The sequence below is a fragment of the Chenopodium album genome, chromosome 13 (assembly GCF_948465745.1).
Source record: "Chenopodium album chromosome 13, dcCheAlbu1.1, whole genome shotgun sequence".
Taxonomy (NCBI): domain Eukaryota; kingdom Viridiplantae; phylum Streptophyta; class Magnoliopsida; order Caryophyllales; family Amaranthaceae; genus Chenopodium; species Chenopodium album.
The window spans coordinates 5,440,116-5,462,449 of NC_137846.1; the positions used below are offsets into that span (position 1 = coordinate 5,440,116).

General features: G+C 36.2%; 4 protein-coding genes across 5 annotated transcripts; 3 read left to right on the forward strand and 1 right to left on the reverse strand.

The window, feature by feature from the left end:
* Positions 1-1,341: 1,341 nt before the first annotated feature.
* LOC145574373 (F-box protein At5g39450-like) lies at positions 1,342-6,667 on the forward strand. 2 transcript variants are annotated; one of them, XR_014098051.1, is made up of 3 exons: positions 1,342-4,191; positions 5,071-5,150; positions 6,250-6,667. XR_014098051.1 is itself a non-coding variant. In XM_081632144.1 (2 exons), the coding sequence occupies exons 1-2, from the start codon at positions 2,327-2,329 to the stop codon at positions 6,263-6,265; spliced, it is 1,881 nt and encodes a 626-aa protein (XP_081488270.1). In that variant the 5' UTR covers positions 1,343-2,326; the 3' UTR covers positions 6,266-6,666. The 2 variants fall into 2 exon arrangements, 1 of the variants encoding a protein (XP_081488270.1); XM_081632144.1 differs by lacking the exon at positions 5,071-5,150 and having other exon boundaries at positions 1,343-4,191; positions 6,250-6,666.
* A 629-nt stretch (positions 6,668-7,296) lies between these two features.
* LOC145576077 (farnesylcysteine lyase-like) lies at positions 7,297-11,138 on the forward strand. Its single transcript, XM_081633865.1, has 5 exons — positions 7,297-7,879; positions 8,706-8,879; positions 9,500-9,859; positions 10,013-10,188; positions 10,590-11,138. The coding sequence occupies exons 1-5, from the start codon at positions 7,376-7,378 to the stop codon at positions 10,861-10,863; spliced, it is 1,488 nt and encodes a 495-aa protein (XP_081489991.1). The 5' UTR covers positions 7,297-7,375; the 3' UTR covers positions 10,864-11,138.
* A 7,063-nt stretch (positions 11,139-18,201) lies between these two features.
* Positions 18,202-21,152, forward strand: LOC145576079 (RNA polymerase II transcriptional coactivator KIWI-like). The gene is made up of 4 exons (XM_081633867.1): positions 18,202-18,476; positions 18,574-18,679; positions 20,697-20,719; positions 20,835-21,152. The coding sequence occupies exons 1-4, from the start codon at positions 18,351-18,353 to the stop codon at positions 20,892-20,894; spliced, it is 315 nt and encodes a 104-aa protein (XP_081489993.1). The 5' UTR covers positions 18,202-18,350; the 3' UTR covers positions 20,895-21,152.
* Positions 21,149-22,176, reverse strand: LOC145576078 (small heat shock protein, chloroplastic-like). The gene is made up of 2 exons (XM_081633866.1): positions 21,866-22,176; positions 21,149-21,692 (listed from the first exon to the last, which is right to left on the reverse strand). Exons 1-2 carry the CDS (start codon positions 22,122-22,124, stop codon positions 21,385-21,387), a joined length of 567 nt encoding a protein of 188 aa, XP_081489992.1. The 5' UTR covers positions 22,125-22,176; the 3' UTR covers positions 21,149-21,384.
* Positions 22,177-22,334: the final 158 nt, after the last annotated feature.

Consider the following 22,334-nt stretch of genomic DNA (forward strand, 5'->3'; position numbering starts at 1 on the left):
AAAAAAAATTCATATTTAAACAATTAAGCAAATATGATAATCATTCTTGTGGACAATAGTAAGCTAGTTTGCTCATTGTTTGTTTGTTTGTTTGTTTTTTTTTAGGACAGTTGTCCCCCATTGTCCCTTTCTCTCTCCACCACTGCTCCCAACAAGGGTTTCTGCATACGGTGAGACTCGAACCTGACACCCCCTAAAGCGACATGAAGTTGCTTACCACTTGAGTCAACTCTTGTTTACCATACTTTTAGGAAGTTACTTGTATCGATTTTCAAATAAAAAAATAAAAATACTAATATCTTCTTATTTACATAATTTATTGAGCGCTTATGAAATAGTGTAAGATACCACTTGTAATATCATACAAGTAAAAGATGTGTAAAAGACAAAGTTTTGTTTAACAAAATCACATTAGGACCACAACCTATGCTTGATAAAGTTTTGGGTGATACCGAAGATTTGTGATCAAATCTCATTAACATCATTGTCCATGCGACTTTGTATGTGAAAAAGAATTGAATGCTTGTGAAATTGTGCAGGATACCATTGGTAAAACCATATAAGCAAAAGATTGAGTGGAGCTTTTGTAAACAAAGATCAATAAGCATTCAATCTATCAAATTAATAGACATGACTTTAATTCTATCTCAAATTTTTTTTTTAGTCGCATCACTTTGCAAATTGCGAGACTTGTAGACAATTTTTTTAGATGAAAGAGAGAGAGAGAGGGAATAAGAAAAATGGACCAATGTGATAGCAGTGTCATATAGAGTTTATTAACTAAGAGGAAAAATGATGCAACTAATAAAAACTTCTAATTTAGAAAAGTGATGCAACTAAAAAGAAATGAAGGAAGTCTTAGGGATGTTTACGTGACATCTTTTCACAATTATATGTCATTCACTCATATTTTAAAAATTTTAGATTTATAATTTGTATAAAACTCAAACCCGCGAAATTAAGTGTCCAGTAGTAAAAATAAGATGTATTCAACGAGCTATGCCATATCTTGATTTTTTTTTTCTTACTGTTCATCTACGAAGGTATGAAAATTTTGTTACAAGAATGCAATTAAAATATAATAATTAATTGTTATTTCGAGGCATTATCCAAGCCAAAACAATTATTAAAATTAAGTAGACAAACTTTGTAAGCATATGCTAATATACAATTTAACAATGAAAAATTAACACGATATATCTAAAGCATGATTAAAAATTGAAATCTTTAAAAGTAAATCAAGCATAATTAGATACGGGTATCTAAATTCCAATCTTAATTAATAATCCAATTAGCCCCCACACCCACATGAATTCATCATCTCTCCACAAAATATTCCATCCCAAGAATGATTGGAATGAGCAAAGCAAAGCAAGACCAAAACCAATAATGTGACATATGGAATCTTTAGCTACCTTTGATGGTAGGATAGGTGTCATGGTCTGGACCCATCTTTGGCTAGGACCCACTTAGCTTAGCTAGTCTTCAAGCTCAAGCTTCAAAAAACATTCAACTTTGGCTGGCTCAGCAGTCACACCATCTGGGGGAAAAAAAAAAAAAAAAAAGTGGAGAGAGAAGAAGAGAGGATTTCAAGAAAAGGAGGGATGACCATTCCAAGGCTAGAAGTGGGCTAGTTTTTGCTGACTATCTATCTTCTATATTTGGAATAGTGTATTTAGTTAACGTCTAAAACAGATTACTTTACTTGCAATTATTTTTTTTGGTTCATTCTTTCACTTCACACATTTGGTTCTTCCCTGATTTCATGGGGTTCGTTTTTAGTTGATGGGTGCATGAAATCTCTGATTTTACTTGTGAGATTTTGTATAGAATGAATTAGAGTAAGGATTTGAGCCAAAGTTTCAATCTTTTTTGAAATGGGTGATGAAGATTGAAGTTTGTGAGGTAAATTCATTTCGAATTGGTTGTGTATTTTTGTTGTTGTTTTGGAATTGATTGGTTGATTATTGAAAAACCCCTCTTTAAAATGTTACTATATTTAGTTAATTAGTGCTCATTCTGTTACTGTTGCTTGCCCAAATTGGTGTTTTGATGCAAGAATTGACCAAATTGGGAAAAATATGCTTCAATTTTAGGCTAAAATTTTCTATTTTTGGGGAATTTTAGATGGGTATTACAATTATCAGCTTATTTGTTGGTTGATAGTCTTGGTCAATGGTGATAGTCTGTATTTCTGGGCAATTTATTTGATTTGAGAATGTTGATTGATATTTGATAGAGGTTTGGGCGCTTGTTGACTGTTGAGTAAAGAAATCAGATTGTAGTTAGATACCGAGATTTCGGTATCAGTCACTAGCAAACTGTTATGTCTACTGGAGCTTGTGGTTCTAGCTTGCTAGTAGATCTGCCTGATGATATACTTGTTATAATTGGAAAGTCTCTTTCGCCAAGGGACATTTGCTATCTTGGTCTGTGTTGTAGGAGTCTGAATTCCCTTGCAGCCTCAGATAAGATATGGCTCACTCAGTGTGAGTTGGTTGGGATTATATCCCCCAAAGATCTTGTTGAGTGGCGAAAGGCTGTTCTATCGTATAAGGCCATTTGCCGGTTTCTGATCAGTGTGAAGCCATTGTTTGGAATTTGGGTTCACCAGAACCCGGAGCTTGGAAATGTCGTTTTTGTCATGCCTGGTTTTGTTTCGGTGGTTGGTTGTCGGATTATCCCTCAAGAGCTAGGTCCTTTAGGTATAGAGGATGGTCCTATTCTTTGGGCGCCTGTCTTTGAGGTGATCTGTGATGATAGTGGGGGGACTGTGTTTATGTTACATGGAAGAGATAAGGATCGTGATTATATTTATCCTGGTTCAGTTAAGTCGGTTGAGAAGACTTGTAATGTGTTATTGCTTGAAGTTGAGCCTATAAAAGGGAAAAAGAGGGGTAACTTGGTGCGCAGTGAGAGCTTTGATAACCATTCGGATGGGGAATCAAGTAGGAAGGCTTTTAGATCAGACGGTAGGATTTCAAAGTCACAGAGGTTTGCTGAACCAAGTGTGCTAACAGTGCCTTTCAGCAAGTTGTCATTTGGAGACAGGAGGAAATTACTTGAAATTGTTACCAGCCAAGTTCGCATGCGAGCTCCTGGATCAGCTTCTGCACCGCTGTTTCCATGTTTGAGGAGCGATGGAGATAGCTTTCCCATAGACATAGTGCACTTAATTGAACGTCGAGCAATGCTAATTAAAATGCATGGGCATGGAGAGGACAACATTGATGGGATTGATAATCATGGACCACCTAGTCTTCCTAATCAGATAGATTTGAGTGAAATAAAGAAGACTCTTGATCGTTCAAGTGGCTTTCGTAATTCTCTTAGTGGAGACGATACTCGCACACAGTGTGCAAAGAAGAAAACACTTGGCGACTATGTCAGAGACTATACTCGACAGATGCTTAGGAAATCAAGCTCATTGAACAGTAGCCGTGGAGTTAGGAAGAATAGCTCTACCAGCAGCGAAAATAAGCATGCTCAACTTCACGATTTCCTGAGTTCAGGAGATACAATAGGACTGACATTACATGCGTCAACCATGAAGTTGTCTTCATACCGAGCATGGCCAAATATGCATGATAGTCGATTTGCTTTGTACAAATTGCCTATTCGAGTACCTACAGTTGGTCAAGAGTATGCTGGTTTGTGGGGAGGAACTTTTGGCTGGCCTCCGGGAAAGCCTACTGAAGACAAACCTGGAAAGGCTTTATTCTTTCTTGTTCTTTCTTACTATGAAGAGTCACCAGGGGAAAAACTACTTATTGCTACCAAAATATTAGAAGGCACCCATTATGTTCTGCATCCAAATGGTTCAGCTATGTTCATTGTTAATGTAAATGAACCTTCAGATGAGCCATTCCCTTGGGATTCTGGTGCAGATGCCCTGCCTCTTACCGTTAAGCAATCTTTTTCTGGTGATGGTATTGCTAATGGTTATGGTTTTAGATATCCTGGCGCAAAGCCTGGTTCACTTTTTGTTCTCCAAGATGGAATGCTTGCATTTCTGTGGAAAGAATCCAGGGCTATTTTGACATTGCAGAGGCTTGATTTGGAAGAGCTTTTAAAGAAAGGCGAGAGAGTACCTGCTCTTCCGCCTATCACCAACTTTTCTTATTTAACAAAGTCCTACTCAAATGTGTTTGCAGGCTTTGCCAACATGACAACTTCTGTAACTTCACCAAGGTATGCCACTTAGATAATTTTATGCTGTTACTGCATATGATATGCTTTACAAATTACAATAGACCTCTAGCTGCTGTTCTTTTAGAAACAGAAATTCATTCTGTATACTTTAAACACCTTGCTCTTGCAAATGCTAGTAGAACCTAATTATGTGTACTTGTAACTATCTTTATCGGTAAAGTTATTTTCTAATGACTTCTGTTCAAGTGTATGTTTAAATTTCCTTTATTTGTTTATCTATGGCTCATTTGGTTATTGTAAAAGAATCTACTGTGTAATTTATGTGAAAGAGGCAAAATCAATTTAGGAGATCCACAAAGGACTCCTCAAGTTGAGCTGTCTATATGCAAAAGAAGAGTTGATCTGTAAGCTATAAGAGATATAATCTATGCCCTGTGGGTGTTGGATTTATACATTTTTTGTCCATTGTTGTATCATTCAATTGACCTCGAAATTAATGTTATCACGTGTAGCTCCTAGTAAATGTTTTTGTTTTAGGCTTGTACATAGGAGCCATTATTACCATCTTGTAGTGACAAGAGTAAGAGAATAATCAGCCGGAAGTAAGATGCAGGGAAGTTGGTGGTCTGGTATAGGGGTCGTTGATGATATTACACGTGGACAGTATGTAATGAACGGCGTTGTTTATTTACAAGATTCTGGTGCCTGAGTATTGAACCTTGTTTAGGTGGTTTGAAGCAATATGTATGGTCAATACATCTAATGAATTTATTTGAGTGTATTAGAGTAGGTTAGCAACCCTGTTTGACATAGTGGAAAGTGTATGCCTTTACTTTACACACATCGCTTTCTTTTAAAAGATAGATATAGCCCACCATTTCCATTGTCAATAATTGAGTTTCCGACATTTCTTGACAGGTAAGTAAATATAGCCAAGTATTTCACCCTAACTCAAAACCGAGGAACATGAAGTTTTCTTGTAGAAACAAAGACTTGGGGTAAGTTGCATTAGAAGCACTGCAGTTGCCATTCCATTTCCACTTGTGAACATTTAATTGAGCATATTCTGAAGGAAGGTGATTAGATCATTATGGTTCCCCTGTTTCTGTGATATTTTCCAATAGAATGGTGAAGGGAGAAGAATAGAGAGGGGACGCCAGTTAGCATGTTTTATAATAAGGACGATAGGAAATATGATGCAGTGTTTGATCTGGTACATATCTTAGTATTGCCTTTTGACTTTTCAAATCTTCATAACTTAAGATTGGTCACTGAATTATATGTCAAGGCATTCAAACAAAAGAGGAGGGGGTGCAATGTGGTGCTTGGACTTCTTTATCAAATCAATCATAATTTAGAATCTGTCAACTAGACTTGGGTGTATGTATTGGATACAGGTACGCATCAACATATCCTCGCCATAGCACAAAGTTAGGATACGGGACACTGTCCTAAAATCAGATGGGGATGCAGTGACAATATCAAGAATAATCTATTTATAATGAAACAAAAGTTATTAGGTAAACCATAAACAGGAGCCCTGGCCAACAAAGCAACTTGGTTCTATGGACCAAAGTATTGATTTTGTGAAAGTATTGGTTGATCCGTTGATGGGCACCCTTCATGCACCTTGCTGCAATGCTGCATGTATTAGGGGACACATCAATGCTATAAGAGTATAAGCCTATAACAACACTAGGGTTGTGCATCTTAGTGTATGAATTGTTCAGTTAGGGTCTTTGGGTACCCCAAAGTTACGGAACAGTAACAGCTGAAACCTGAACCAGGAACTAAAACCATACTGAAAACCAAAATATTTGGTTCGGTTATTTGTTTCAGTTTGGGTTTCTCAGTTTTCAGGGTATTGCATACAGCCTTAGTACTGTGTCAACTTGCTCACTCTGTCACTTTGCTTGGCCCCTGACTCCTTGTATATGTGACTTGTCTGTATGACTGCCCTACCACCATGTATATTTTTGTTGCTTGATGCTACAATTACGACTTCATCTGTTATTGCCTTGTCGGTATTGCTTGGCATCTTCCACGCTATTAGCAAGCTCATTTTACTAATGTTTCCTTTTCTTCTTCTATTTGCAGGAGAAATCCTTCATAGAATGCATTGAAGACTTTGTACAGAAAATAAGCTCACAGCCATTGGTTTTGCTCAACATAAAAGTTTGGATGCTTTGAAGCTCTCGGCAGCCATACGGATACTTATCTTCTTCTCATGATACTTTAATTGTCATAAAGAACCTTCAAAATAGAGTTTGATTTATACTTAGTTGTGTAAAAGTTGAGGTAGTGTTCAAAAAAGTTCATGAAAAATGTATACATAAACATGGTTAATATGGCATAGGTAATTAGCATAGTACCTTTAAGACTAGTATGTTGTTTTGTTGTTGTCTGTCTGAATGTCTGATAACGTACATTTGCCTCCATTGTTAGGAGAGCCTTTCATGGCATAATATTAATAGAACTATTGTCAAAGTCATTCAAACTTAGTTTCAATATCAAGGGAACGAAACTCAACTTTTCATTAATCATTATCATAGGAATGAACATTTAGCCATTTACTGCCTGCCTTAAATGTGCAAAAAATGTGACCATTAGTATATGTAGTTATAAGACTTATAACACTTTGATTTTCATGCTTACAAACACACAATGACTTTATATCTTGAATCAATATGCAACAACAATTTATTTAATAACCTGTATAAAGATATGGTTAAAGACCTTAACGTTAGTATACAAATAGTATACATAGTAACATTTTAAGTCTCGCGGTTAGAAAATTGAAGAAAATACTACCTGAATAATCACAAAAATGGTTATAATTGTTTTTCCACACTAACGTAAAAAAGAGTTGCCTCAAATTGACTTGACTTCCTCCCTGCGAAGTCATTGGCGTGCATGTGTGGCACTGCATATCGCAATTTATGTGCGTCATGTGTATTGAATGGTGTGTCCGTGCTGTTCACAAAATCACGAGCCACCGAGCATATATATTACTATACATTAGTACATACAATAGAATTAATATCATGATTTCCTAGTCACAATCATTAATTAACACTTAATCTAACCTCAAGATCTAAGATCTAATCTTCCATTTCTTAATCAAACATTTAGTACGATGTATACAATATAATAATAATCAAAACTTGCTAAATTGTTTATTACACCCTCCAAAGTAACCAACTTTGGACATTCTTAGTCCACCATGAAACCATCACAACTTCTCCCATATCTTCTCCTCCTTCTCCTTCTTTCCTCTCAATCTCTCTCCTCTCCGCCACCTCCGTCCACCGTCTGCATCATCGGAAGCGGAATCTCCGGCGCATCAGTCTCCCATTTCCTCCGGAAATACTCGCCAGAACCCTCTCCAATCGCCGCCATTCATGTCTTCGAGAGAAACTCCGTCGTCGGAGGTCGTATGGCTACGATCACAATTGCTAACAATACCTTCGAAGCTGGTGCCTCAATTCTCCACCCTAAGAATTACCATGCCTCGGAATTTACTGAGTTTCTTCAGTTGAAGAAGAAGGTTTCTGAAGATGATGATTGCGAGTCTTTAGGGATTTGGGATGGGGAGAAGTTTGTGTTTACGACGTGGAGTTCGAATTGGGGGTTTTCCATTGTTAACAAGGTTGTTTCGTGGCTTAATTCGTTTAAGCTTTTGTGGCGTTATGGATTTTCTTTGTTCAAAATGCAGAATTTTGTTGAGGTAACAATAACATACTTTCTTTTCTAAAATTAGATAATAGTTTTTTTTAATTAATTGGAACCGAGTTTGTTGTTACTTGTTAGATATGGGTATGTGTCCAAGCGTTAAATTTTGAAGTGTCACATACTCACGTGAGATTGTCGAGAATTTAACATGGGTACTTAAAACATTAACTTTGTATTTTTAATGTGAGTCGTGCAAGTGTAGAACTTGGAATTTGGTTATCATTTGTTTGGATAAATGTTGATTTACTTATTTTATTGCCTTGCTAGCTAATGAAATGTACTTTTGTGAATATATGGTTTGTGGCATGTTAATGAATTAGGTAGTTATATAAAAATCAACAAAGAAGTATTCTGATTTTGTGATTTATATAGCCATGTATGTATTTTTGCTTTGTTTATACAGACAAGTTTCTAATCAAAGAAAGAGTAGCTTGAATGGGAATGAATTTCCTTCTCGACTTCTATTAAAAAACTCATAATTAGGGCAAAATCATGTACACATTGCATTATTGTTTACACAGCTAATTGGGTGTTAAGTATCCTGAATTTGGGAATATAAGTCTACAAAATTGTATTTAATGAAGACGATTTGTGTTAAGCATCATTGCAATTTATTGTTAAAAGTAGGTTGAGTGGGCTAGTTTCATTGTAGTTTGATGACTGCTCACTTGGGAGTTGGGATATGGTTCCTATCTTTTGAAATTAGCCCTAATCTTTTCTCATTCTCTTAAATAGCTTTTGATTTGAACTTCTTGTCTTCGAGGTGATAAGGTGTTCATCTGGTGATGGATACATCACAAAGTATTTTGGTTTTATTGCAGAGTATGCTAGATAATTTCTTGAAATTCTATGAGGGTTTTGATACAAGGCCTGTCTTTAGTGGTGCGGAGGAAATGCTCAAATGGTCAGGTTTATATAATCTCACCAGCCGAACATTGGAGGAGGAATTAATCGATGCAAACCTCTCTCCTGTACTTATTAACGAGCTTGTCACGGTAAGGATTGCTAACAACTACTTGCAAATAATTTTCAGGATACTTTTTGCTTTACTAATGCTTTTTTTTTTTTAATCAAGCATGTAATGAAATCTGTCCAATTTTGTTTAAACTGTTAATGATTAACTTTTAGCCAATCATTTCTTGTTCATCTGCTTCCCTCACCATCAGTTATTTTTTTTTTTCCCTGTGCCTCAATTGGTATAGGCTTTAGCTTATACTTCTGGAAACTCGACACATTATCTGCTTAATAAGTCAATATATTGAGCAAGCCCCTATTACCCTATACATTTGTTTGACTAGATATCTACATGAAAACATCCTTCCCCTATTTGGAGGCAGGTAATGCTGTTGTATGGTACTTCTTTCTTTTATATTGGTGACAATTTAAGAAATGATTGTGAAACAGGGAAACAGCTCTTTGTGTACAATATTTTCAGGACAATATTTTTAAAGTGGACATTCTTGTACAATCAACATTCAAAGTGAAAGAAATAATGATATGAGAGCTGATGATGAACCAAGCTTAGCTTGATTGTTATTGTTGAAACTTGAAAGTATTCAGAACATTTTTTATGTTAGTCTCATAGAAGCTAATTGGCTGATTAAATAATTTGCAGGTTATCACACGGATCAATTACGGTCAAAGTACCCGCATGAGTGGATTGGCAGGGGCAGTTTCCTTAGCAGGTTCGGGTGGTGGGTTGTGGGCAGTTGAAGGTGGCAATTGGCAAATGGCTGCAGGACTTATTAATAGTTCAGATGTCAAATTGCATCTAAATGAAGAGATACAATCTGTCTCCCATGTTGGAACTCATTATGAACTTAACTCGACCAAAGGAAACAGTTATGTCTGTCAAGTCACAGTTTTTGCTACACCACTAGATGAACTAAAAGTTAAGATTGAGCCACCAATATCAATTCCCGATAGAAAGATGCAGCACACTCACACTACCTTTATCAGGGGCTTGTTGAATCCTGTAAGTTTCACCTTTTGTTAGTTCTACTTGTAATTGCACAAAGCTGTTTGTAGAACCCTATTTGGCTTATGGTATATTCTATCTCTCTTGGTTCTTTTGTTTCCAAAAAAATTAATTTGAAGTTTTTTAAAAAAATCTTTTCACTTGATGAAGGCATATTTTGGCCTGGGAAGAGTTGGTGATATTCCGGACCTGGTTGGTACCCTTGAGGATTCCAAGATTCCTTTTTCATGTATATCTGTTCTGAAGAAGCACAGCAGGGAAGATATGACGTACAAGATGTTCTCACGCAAACCTGTGGATGATGCATTGCTTGATCAAATATTCAGGTCAATATTTATTCATTTCATTCTTTTACCCTATGCTTATAATTGAAGGGAGAAAGCTTGCTTCCTAAACCTTAACAGAACACAGCTACACAAATTATACAATTGCACTGCAAGGACTCAGTATTTGAGTGTTTAAGTACCTTTTGTAGTGGCAATTGTAGTCTTTGCTTCTATGATTGATACTCATAGTGGCATAATTTTGTTCCTTTACTGCTATTACTAACCATGTAATATGTATAATACGTTGTATGAAGGTGATTTGCTTCTGTTCTGCTATAGATTTTTTAAGGGCTATATGCTGTTTGGTACATTTGGCTTGTTTGCTCTTGTACTTCTTCCAAAAGTTTTATCTGTTTTCATCTTTGTCTTGGAATAATTAGTTTCTGTTGCCGTCAATGCAGCATCAGGAAAGAGACCATTCAAATAGATTGGGCTGCATATCCTCACTATGAGGCTCCAGAGGCATTTGCACCCTTTATTTTGGATGATTCACATCTGTATTATGTAAATGCTTTTGAGAGTGCGGCTAGTGCAATGGAAACTGGTGCAGTTTCCGGTGAGAATATAGCACGTTTAATCTTATCAAGACTTTCTACCGAAGCACTCTCAAGGTTACCTACCATGAAGAGCACCACTTTCAGCAGTAGCAGGGATGATCTGTACTTCGATTTGTAGTCTGATGCATCATATTATGAAGGATTGTGAGTTTATGACTCATTGCACATGTGTAACAATATCATTAAACTTATCTGTATCTTATGTGTCAAAAATATCTATGTTACATGGACTCGGGTACTCATGTCTGACATGGGTATGTGTCCAAGTGTCCAACTCGGCTATTTTGTGAAAAAAATCCATAGTTTTGAACCAAAAGTGAAGTGCCCAAGTGTCTTACCTATGTCCGAGTGTTGAGGGTCCAACATGGATATTTGAGGTGAAATGAAGAGTCCATGTAACATAGCAAAGAAATATGTAAGACTTACATGATGTTTACTTTTCTCTTTGCCACTTCGGTATACAAATAAGACTTTGGCGATGCATTTACCTATCTTTTTAGTGTTTTCCATATTTTGGTAGGTAAGACAAAGGGCTTACTAGGTTAGAATCTCTTGGTGGTAAACTTGACCTAGGTTAGTAGGTGAGACATTTTGGGAGTAGGGGAAAGACCCAAAGGGTAAGGACAAACATGGTAGAGTATGGCATCAGTAAAAGTAACTTCTATACAAACATCTCACCTTAATACAAAGTATTTATCAAAAGTTGTAAGCATTTTTTTGTTTGCTTTATTTGCAGTGTAAATTATTTTTGCAAGGTCATCAGACCGTCTTATAGTAATGAACACAAATTATTTTATGGAGTATAATTTCGTCTACATTATTTACCTTATACTATACTTTTTTAAGAAATACGGAATTGAATTTACATAATTAATCTTAATACAAAAATTAGAACATTAACTAAAAGAAATAATTTTACAAGAAATATCCATAGAACAAGGACCCAATATAAAATAGTTTTGAACAGTTGGACTATGGTCTTGAGAACTGGAAATTTAAAAGAACAGACACATGTCCATCTTTTGACTGGCAACATATTTCAATCTTTCAACAAGTGGAGTTCTACTACCAGACCCCTCCAAATTAACCCAAATTCAATGACTTTTCACTTTCAAACCTCAATATTTTCATTTTCTTGTAACAAGAAATTAACTCAAAATAATCACAGGTTCTAAATATTTGTAATTCTTATGAATTTTACTGTAAATTCTGAAAAACCCAGAAAGTATTGAGAGTATCTTTGATTTCTTCATTAATGGCTGCTGAAGAAGAGAAAACCAAGAGACAGAGATTTTACATTGAACTTAAACATGGTGAAACAACCATTGTTTCTTGGAAGAAGTTACTCAGAAAAGCAAAGGAGAAGGATCAATGTGGACCTCACTTAACTCCTTCAACTGCTCTTGAAACTACCAGAAGAGCTATGGTAATTGTTCTGTTTCTGCAAATTTGCCTTACATTTTTTTTAAAATGTTGATTGTGAGTTTACTTTATGTTGTAATCAATTTGATGTGAAATTAGTAGTTGTTGTGTTAGCATGCATGTGATATGCGAGAATTTAATTCAATTGGGATTATAGGGGTAATATAATGTTCAACTTTGATGTAGGGATTCAAATTCTAAAATTCTACTTAGGTTCGAATTTATTTGTTGTATTAGTATTTCAAGTTACTCTATCAACATGTCAATTAATTCCAGACTTGTTGGACTGAGGGAGTAGTTTGTATTTACTTTAAGCTACTAAGCAGACTATTTGTAGCATAGTATAGTTGAGTGCTAGTAGTTCAGTCAAATTGGTCTATCAACGTGATAATTAATTCCGGACCTAGACGGAGGGAGTACAGTTTGTACATCCTTTCTAGTTTCTAGCAGTCTTATTGAGGCACAGCTGTAGCTGGAGTGCTGGTAGGTCCTTACCGGTAGGTCCTTACCATACCATACCATACCAAGGGTATACTTATGTTGGGAAATCTAATAAAAAGCATTGGTACTCCATTGAAGCTGTATATCGTGAACCTGTGTTTTTTCATTCCAACTTTAGCTGCAATAATGTGGATGATTTGTGGTAACTGAGAATATTGTGCTGGCTATTCCCTCAATCTAACATTTAGGGTTTTACTTAATTTGGATCATCTATGTATCAGTTTCTGTTTCGCTAAACAGGTGATTGAATATTGAACCTGTGACTGATGCACTTGCTACAAGTCTGCACATTGTCATGTATCTGGTCAGGCACCCGCACCAAGCTTAGCAAGCCTGGCATATTGTGAAAATTTTGCATATTATTGACCTACCTGATATGTTCAAGGGTATCCATATGCATGCTGTAGAGTTCATTTATGGTACTTAGGGCCTCTTATATGGGCATTAGTCATGAGGCATGAAGTTTTCTATCTTATGCAAGATTCAGATTCATATTGGCAGGTTCAATTAGAATGGCTTGCAGGGTTTTCTTGTTCACTGCTTCTGATAAAGCAAGTTCTATATATTTGCGCAAGAAACCATATTCCATTTGTTTGATATTGGTCTTGAGACATATTTCTCTCTGGATTCAGGATGGGAACCATGATGATGGCCTGTACAAGAATTCTTTCATTAGGAATAGAAGTACCAATGGCGCCAAACATATGTATGATACTCCTCCCTCTTCTCTGTTATGATTATGATGGTCAATAGTTGATGCCCTTGCATTTTGAAAAAGCTTTTCTGAAAAACCTGTTCACCCCCAAAAATTCTTCTAAATTGATACCTTCATTTAATAATTTTTTAAAAAATCCTTCTGCAATCTTTGTTTGAGATGATTTCTACTTGAGCTTACAATGTCATGTAGATGAGTGTCAAGTTTATCCTCTAGCCACATGAAATCTTTGGGGGACTATTTGACGGATTTTTTCTGTTAAACTTATCGTGGTCCTCTTTAAGATTTATATTCTGTTAAGACTGTTGGTGAAAGTAACCTACTTCCAGGGCCGTCTATTAGGGGGAGCACAATGAGCGACGGCTCAGGGCCCCCCTTTTAGTGGGCCCCATCGTCGTAATTTTTTATTTATTTTTTTACAAAATAAAAATGAATTTTTAAATACTAGAAATATATGTGAGACATATTTGGTTTATTTTTTATCACTAATTTTTCCCATAACCATGCTAATACCTTTTACCAATATATAAAAAAACATATGTTATCATGTAAAATATTTTTGGATTAACTTATATTCATTATACGTAGTATTAACATTTTATACTTCTTAATAATATTAATAGTTAAATTTATGCATTGACATGTGTGTTAGTGCTGCAATTATTATGAAATATAAGGATTATATTATTGCCCTCTTCTGTCTCGTTTTTGTGATGCCCGTCAAAATTTTAATTAATACACGATGGTTAAAAAATAGCAATTAAATAATTCAAATTATTAATCGAATAATAAGGGGTAAAATATTTTGTTGCTAAATTACGTATAAATTACACTTTGTAGTTTAGGGTCAGGGCCCCTATTTAAATTTTTGCTCAGGGCCCCAAAAATGTCTGAGACGGCACTGCCTACTTCATAGACCTTAGAATGTTTCTTCATGTCCTCAGAAATAAAGCCATATCATCAGATTGCATGCAGTCGAGAAAGGGAAGAGTAGAAGTGACGAAAATTGACTGTAAGAAGAATGATGATCATTCATCAATTAAACATGCAGGATGGGAGAGCTTGAGTGCAAAGGCCACTTCCAAGTCCTGCAATCTGTCGGACGAGACCTTTGAACAATCTAGTTCACCTGCTGTGGTAAAAGATCATCGATCCAAAGACCTGCAATTTAGAATGGATGCCCCTGTCTTGACCTATTCAAAGAAACCTGACAGATTTTGCAGTAGATCCAAGTGTCCACCTCTGAATGCAATTTATGAGGATGCTTCTATGTTTCCGTTGAATACAACACATAATGTCCTGCAGATGACTCAGAAGATATCTTCTGAGAAAATGAAAGTAGAAGTTGGAGGTGATTCATCTGATATTGTGCATCAGAACTTTGAGGGTGGATGTGTTCCTGTGAAAAACAGCCCTACATCTGGGATGTTGTTTCATAATAAAATATCTTCCAAAAAATGGCATAATGACAAGAGTTGTGATAACAGGGGACTCGATGCCATTTTACCAGGCTACAAGTCTTCATTGAAAGATTCAGCAAGTATCAAAGTATCTGAAAATTGTGGCATCAAAGATGTTATTTCACCGGCCTACAAACCTTCATTGGAAGATTCAGTGAGTACCAATGTGGATCAAAGATTTAAGTATATCTTATATTTATAAACTCAGTTTTTATTTTGTATTTCGGAAGGAATCTTATATAAGGCTGCAGTCATTTGAACATCCCTACGACTATGTAGTTAGTATCATCTTTGTTGTTTGCTGCTTCATGCATGTTGTACGAATATTTTTTTCTGTAAATGACTACCTTAGAGATTTATGATGCTAATTCCTTTGAGTTTGTGAATTTCTGGTGTACATGCATGAGGCTGTTCAGTAGCGTTGGCACCCAAGTAAAACTGATGTGGTGTTTCTCTGGTATTAGAAAAATGTTAGAGCACCTGTTAAATGTTAGTACATGTCTCATGTGTAGAGCCCATCAGTGTCTGTGGCTTGCTAGTTTTGCTACCAAATAAAAATCCTTCGGTACCAATCAGTCTGAAATAGGAATTGTTATGCATACCTCCCAGAATAGCTTCCTGCACTCTATATGAGAGCAAAAGTTTCAAATACCAATGCACTCTCTTTGGTGATAGTGAAAAAAGATTGTAGAGAGATACTCCGTAGAAGGATATTCTGTACAGACTGAAAGTTAGAGTTGATCTTTTAATTTTTGTGGTATCGATGTGACGCTCCAATTAAATGCATTTTGTATTTTCACGGTATTTTAATGTTCCCTATTTGATCAGCTTGTAGGATTATGGCCTGGAGTAATGGATCACCATACTTTGACGGAAGCAATGAGCAGAGCAAAAAGTAGAAGAGCAATATCTGATACAAAACCGGTAAGCTTCATGCTTTTTTCTGGCCATATTTTGAGGTTCTTATACTTGGATAATATGTATCCTTATTTCTGCTGAGAAAACCACACCCTGGGGTATAGAAGTTTGGAATTTTATAATACTTGTTGAGCACAAGAAAATAAGAAATAGCGTGATACGGAGTAGTAAATGTTGTAGACTTGTAATCCTGGAAGGTTTTTGTGCTGTTTTTGACGGTATGAAATTTAATTAGTGAGTTCTAAATATTTGGAATATGCTGCTTTGCCAATATCGCTATAGCCTATACATACAAGTCTGGGTGTTAAATTACCAACAGAAAAGCCAAATTATAGCTTTTTCATCTGTGCCTAATAAGTATATTCAAGAAACTAACATGTTGATGCACTATTACTTGTCAATTTTATATGCCAATACATAACAACTCCTTAGGATGAATGCACAACCTTAAAAAGACACCTTAAAAGCTGAGCTGCTGCCTGCTCGTAAAATTTAAATTCGATTCATTCTTTTAAGGGATTTAAAAAGGTTGGTTTGTGGGATTTGTCATCTGTTGATTATCAATCCATCTATCTAGCTCATACGATTGAGGGATAAGGTTGAACTGACTTGTGACCTGTTTATTTTCTCTGTTCAGGTTCGAAACATGGTGGATGATGTTTCCAGAAATTTCAATCGAATTCCTTGCCAGAAGAGGAAAGTTACTGATTTGAGCAACAGCAGTAATCCCATTCCTTATTGTCCCAGAAAGATAGCTCCTAAAAAGGCATTAATAGAGCAGCCTGTCTTACAAAGCAAGAGTTCTTGTCCATTTCCAAAGAATGTGAAACTGACTTTTAAGCAGAAGCAGCAGGTCCCAGAGAAAACAAATATGAAAGTCAGATTCCTTTTGAAGCAGGAGCATGAAGCTGTCAAATCTAACGCACAAGTCGCTAAAGACACATTGGATTACTCAAGAACTGCTGCTTCTCTGACACGCAATCAACCAATTTGATATGCACATCCTGTGAATAATGCATATATTTCTCAAAGAATAGCTAGCTTCGTAGTAATCGTTTAGGCTAATGATATCCCATAGGACAACACCATGCATAATTTAGGTTAGTAGTGTAAGTCTAGGGGAAAGTTTTGGCCCTTTTTTTCGCTAACGGCAGGTTTGTGATTTCCCCTCCCTTACAGTTGTCCTGACTGGGAAATTTTGGTGGTCTTGTAATCTTTGTGATTATGAGTCTTGTGACTCTTTTGAAGCTTTAATCTATATTTTGTTTATTAAACAATTATAAAAACACTAAAACCTTAAGGTGTAGTTCCTGAAACACAAGCACCAAAATGCTATGTTAATCGGACTTTTCATTTTACCTCAAGTACCTGTGTCGGACCCTTAACATTTGGGCATGGGTATAACACTTGAACACTTCATATTAGTTTAAAATCATAGAAATTTTTCTTAGAATAGCCAAGTTGAACACTTAGACACGTACCCGTGTCGGACATGAGTACCCGAGTCCGAATAACATAGCCAAAATGGGCTCAGGCTAGTAGACTCCATTTGTAAAAATTGCTATTTGGGCCAGCCCACATCCTTCAAATGCTTGGCACTTTTAGTCCAAAGCCATAATTATTTGACTAGATGAGTGAGTACTTAATCCAATAGACTGCTAATCAAGGCGATCAACTGATTATGATTTCAGAAGTTCCATCATTCTCAACTAATTATTGTTATTGTTATTGTACACTTGTACTCGTAAAGTTAGTAATCGTTCTAATGAGTTCTTAAAGATTGGCCTATTGCTCCTCCAATCTCCAGTAAAGATGTTTTTGTAAATTACCTACACAAATTCACCTATACGTCGGATTTAAGTAGCTTTGGCTTCAAAAGAATATCATACAAGTACTTATCATTTCTAAAAATCAGTTGCAAAATTGGCTAATGGTCAGTAAGCAATATTATTATTTTAAAAATGCGAATTACTACGTATATTATAAAACAGGTTGACTAACCGACTACAATGTCTACAACTACAAGTACTCCGTACTTTTTTTTTTTTTTTTTTTTTTTTTGAGGGGACACTGGACAATTGCAAGTACTTGTACTACTTCCACTTTATATTTTTTTGCAACTTTTGCCAAAAATGAATGATACACATTATTTGCAACTAATGTTTTTTTTCCTTTTTAGATTGTCATTTATCTCTATTTATCTCCTTATCACTTGCATTCTTATTTTCTCTCTCTATCTATATGCAACAAATTTTACATATAAATTCGTACACCCTTTAAAGTAAAAAAAAATGTGAAATAGGGGTATTATATTTTTTCTAGCTCATAAAATTTAAAATGAAATTAAAAAGGTAATTTTATAAAATTAAAGGCGGCAAGAAAAGAAAGTGAAAAGCCAAAATGTCATTTCTCAAATTTGTTTCAACTTCAAATTTAAAACTGCTCCCAATTTTCACCGCTCACATCTCCACTTTCTCTCTCATCACACCATTTTTCATATTCTCCAAAACCGCTTCACTCCCTCTCCTCCACCACCACCACCACCACCACCACCACCACAGCCGTTGCAACTTCCACCACGACGTCGAAATGTCGGCGACATTCAAGCGAAAAGGCGACGATAACCACGCCTCCGACGCCGATTCCGACGGAAACGCTCCTCCTAAGAAGTCTGCTAAATCCAACGACGACGAAGATGGAATTGTTGTTTGCGAGGTTGTTTTTTCTCTCTCTTATGATTGAATTTGGAGTTGATTATTTGTTTAGTTCGGTTTTTGATTGATTTTGAACGATTGTTGAACTTAAACCCTAGATTTCGAAGAATCGGAGGGTTTCTGTGAGAAGTTGGCAGGGGAAAGTTATGGTTGATATTCGTGAGTTCTATGTCAAGGATGGCAAGCAAATGCCTGGTCGCAAAGGTATTTTTATTATTTTGCGAATTTTTGGATTCATTTTCGGTAATTTTGCTGGTTTTTTAGTGTATTTTTGGTGTAAATTGTCAGTTGAGTTTTTTCTAGGGTTTATGTTTGGTTGTTAAGCAAAATTGCAGAGAATTATAAGCTGGTAGAGTTTTTTTGGATTATTTTTGTTCATGTTGAGTATATATGGTGGTTTAGAAGTACTGTTATTGTATGCCAGATTTTCTTAGGTTAGGTTTTGCGTTTTCATTGAATTTGAGTAGTAAATTATGTTCTATTGTTGTTGCAATTCAGTTTTTAGTTGCTTAGGTTTTGCGATTTTTGTTGATTTTCTCATGAGCTGGTAAATTATACCCTTTCTTGAACCGAGGATTTGTAGATATGTTGAATAAAACTCTAGAATTCCTCGAATTTTCAACTTATAGGAAGTGCTTTAGTTATTTCCTTGATTAATAGGTGGATTTTTATGCTGAGATTGGTGACTTTTAGCATCTTGAAGACTTAGCCCACTTAGGTTCTTGAAGGCAACCCCCTGTACTAAGTAAAGGAGAAATTATGTCTTAGTTTTCTGGTGATTTGATAGTTGAATATTTAGCTTAGTAAGATCATTCGGGTTTTCATGGTTTCTGGAATTTGTAGTGGTGGCATGCATGAGAGGAAGGTGCAGCTAAATGCTTTATAATAGATTAATAGGATTTGCCTGTCATTATTGGAACCTGGACTTTAAACTTGTATTATAATTTGTTGTTTAGTGGATTGAGGTGAGGTTGACTAGGGAGGGGTAGTGGATTGTGGAGCAAGCAGATGAAGAGATTGGAGACAAAGTCGCAAGCTCATAATATTGTTGTTATATCAACTGCCTGTTTTATTGGTGGAATTGTTGCAGACCTCTTCCCTTTTTATGCAGGAATTTGGAATGTGCTATTAAGAATTTAAAAGCATGGTTTTAGCAGAATGTTTCTATTGGATTCTTTTATAGTTTGATTTATGGTTAATGGTTAGCAACTTAGCATCGAAGTGCTGTTGCTGCAAGCTCCCCAAGTCATTTTTGGCTGATTTTGAAATATTTGGCCAATAGTTACCATTTATCTCTGCCTTTTGCCCCCTTAAAACTTGGTTTTTTTGATGATAGATGCTTAGACTGGTGTTCTCTCCCTTCCCTGGGGGGAAATATGCTCCAATTGAGGAGATTATAATTGCTGATTTGTAATGCTTAGTCTTGTAGTTGCAGTTTTATATCTATTGTGCATTATAAGAAACTTGTTCTGAACTCTGGAGTATTATCTAGGCTTGAGCCGCTTGACTGCATGAGTCAGGTCTTGCATTTGGCATCGCTTTTGTTGATGTTATGCTGATCTAGTCTTCTGTAAATAAAAAAGTTGTTACAGAATAAAATCATTTATTCAGTTTTAGAGCTTGCTTGTTTACAATTGTATTGGCAATATGAGCTTTAGTCTGCCAAGGTGTACTATTAACTTGGCAATTAATTTTAGGCGGTGAGAGTAGGTTGTTACTTTGTTGAGACCTTGTCCATATTACTTGAAAATCAAATACGGAGTACAGTATTTGCTATCATCTGATTTGTCTACATTGCATCTAGCATCTACTTCCCATATCATGCTTAGCACAATATGGTATTCTACTATACTCGTATTTATTTTGCATATATTTTGTATATTGAGTCATTTCCGATGAAATATTGTATGGAATAGAATGTTTGTGAATGCACACATGCAGTGATGCAGGAAAACTTGTTTAAAGCACCTAGGAAAAAGAATTAATGGAGACTCGCTTCTTATTTGAATATAGTATAATGTTTATTAATGTATGCTTTGCCCTAAAGAATTTGGCTGGGTTCAATAACTTTGTTTTAGACCCCCGCCCTCAACCCCACGTCCCCACCTAACGTTTACTATGCCTTCCAAAGGGTTTCTGTCGCGTTTCTGTATGATGTTTTCTGCTGTAGCTAAATGAAGCTGTGTATTTTTTACTGATCTGTAGTCATTGCTCATTTCAGGTATCTCTCTTACCATGGATCAGGTATGTATCTTTGCTAACTGGCTACAATTAGTTTCACTAATCACTATTATTATTTCTGCTGTGTTTTGTTTGCAATTGGAGATACTGACCTTTGTTTTTTCATTGGATCCTGTAGTGGAAGGTGCTTCGTGAGCATGCTGAGGAGATTGATCAGGCTGTGACTGAGAATTCGTAGGGCTGGAGGGCTGGGCTTTGTCAATATAGTTCTTGGATGCTGGTTTTTGGGTTGTTACATTTTGCTGACTAGGACTGCGGCAATAGGTACTAGTGTAATTTTGGCTAGTATTCTGTATCTACGTAGGGTTATTGGATAACGTAATCTGCATGACTGCAGGTTGTCCACCTGTTTACGGATGCCTACAGACTATTTTGTTAAATTGCAGTATGTGCGTATTATGCTTATTAACGGAATACATTCATGAGGCAGTTTTAATACGGAGTACACTACTTAATTGTAACAAAAAGTTGTTTCGCTATTATAGAATCATATAACAACCAAGTTGTCATACAACTTTAAACATACATAGAAAGCAGATTTAAAAGTAGAGCTTCTTATTTACGTAGAACAATTCTGAAGAAAAGCTCTTAAAGCATACCCAGCTCGAATTGAGTGTTCAATGCAGTTCAGAAGACATTCCACATGCAATGGCTCAGTGAGCTGAGCTTTAAATAGATCTAACCGGAATGTGGATAATTTTGTGTTCAAACTTTATAATTTTAGGCACAGTTATGTAGAGAACGCCATTCTTAAACACAGCGGTGATCTCTTCCTTCCAAGAGTTGAAAGGCAGGTGAAGTGTGGTCTCTCTTGGACTGAATACCTTATTTCCGAAAGCATCAATTCCGCCATCTCCCCTGATCACAAGCATGTTATCCACAACCTCCACTTTGATGTTCTCAGCTCCTAGTCCTGGCATGTCAAACCACATTCTTATCTCGCTTTCATCCTCGGTTGTGTTCCAGGGAGTGCGCACTGTAAAATAAATACATTTCAATAAATTCTTTGTCAACGTTTGTAAAGTTTGATCACAAATCAGATCGACAAATCTACTACAAGCAATGGGAAAGGCGATGAAATATATCTAGGAAACATTGAATATGCACACCATGTTATTAGATTAGTTTCAGAAAGAATGGGAGATTTACCATAAGGGGAAGTTTCAAGTAGGGCAACCTTTTTGTGGAAGTGTTCAGGTGCCATAGGATCAATCCTCTTCGGACTACCCCCGCCCTGTTGGGCTCTTACCACCAAGGAAGACCTCGAAGAAGGGGTCTTCAATGACGGTGTTTTGGACACCACAGAAGGTGAGCCCAACCCAGCTGGTACCGAGCCACGGACAGAGGCTGCCCTGTTGATTGACACTAGAGTTGAAGCAGAACATGCCGTCAACACGTTGCTTGCCATTGAGTATGCTTAAGTAGAGCTTGCTAAGAATAATTACTTCGCTTAATCAATGTAAATATCTCGAGTTTGTATGTTTTGACTAACTCATTTGAATGGGATGTATTTATAGGTATAGAGGAGGAATAGTTAAGTTGAATTCTTGAATTCTTAATTTTTGTGTAGCAGTGTTTTTCACTTTATGCATTAAGAAGCCTCATTTGTTCCTAACAT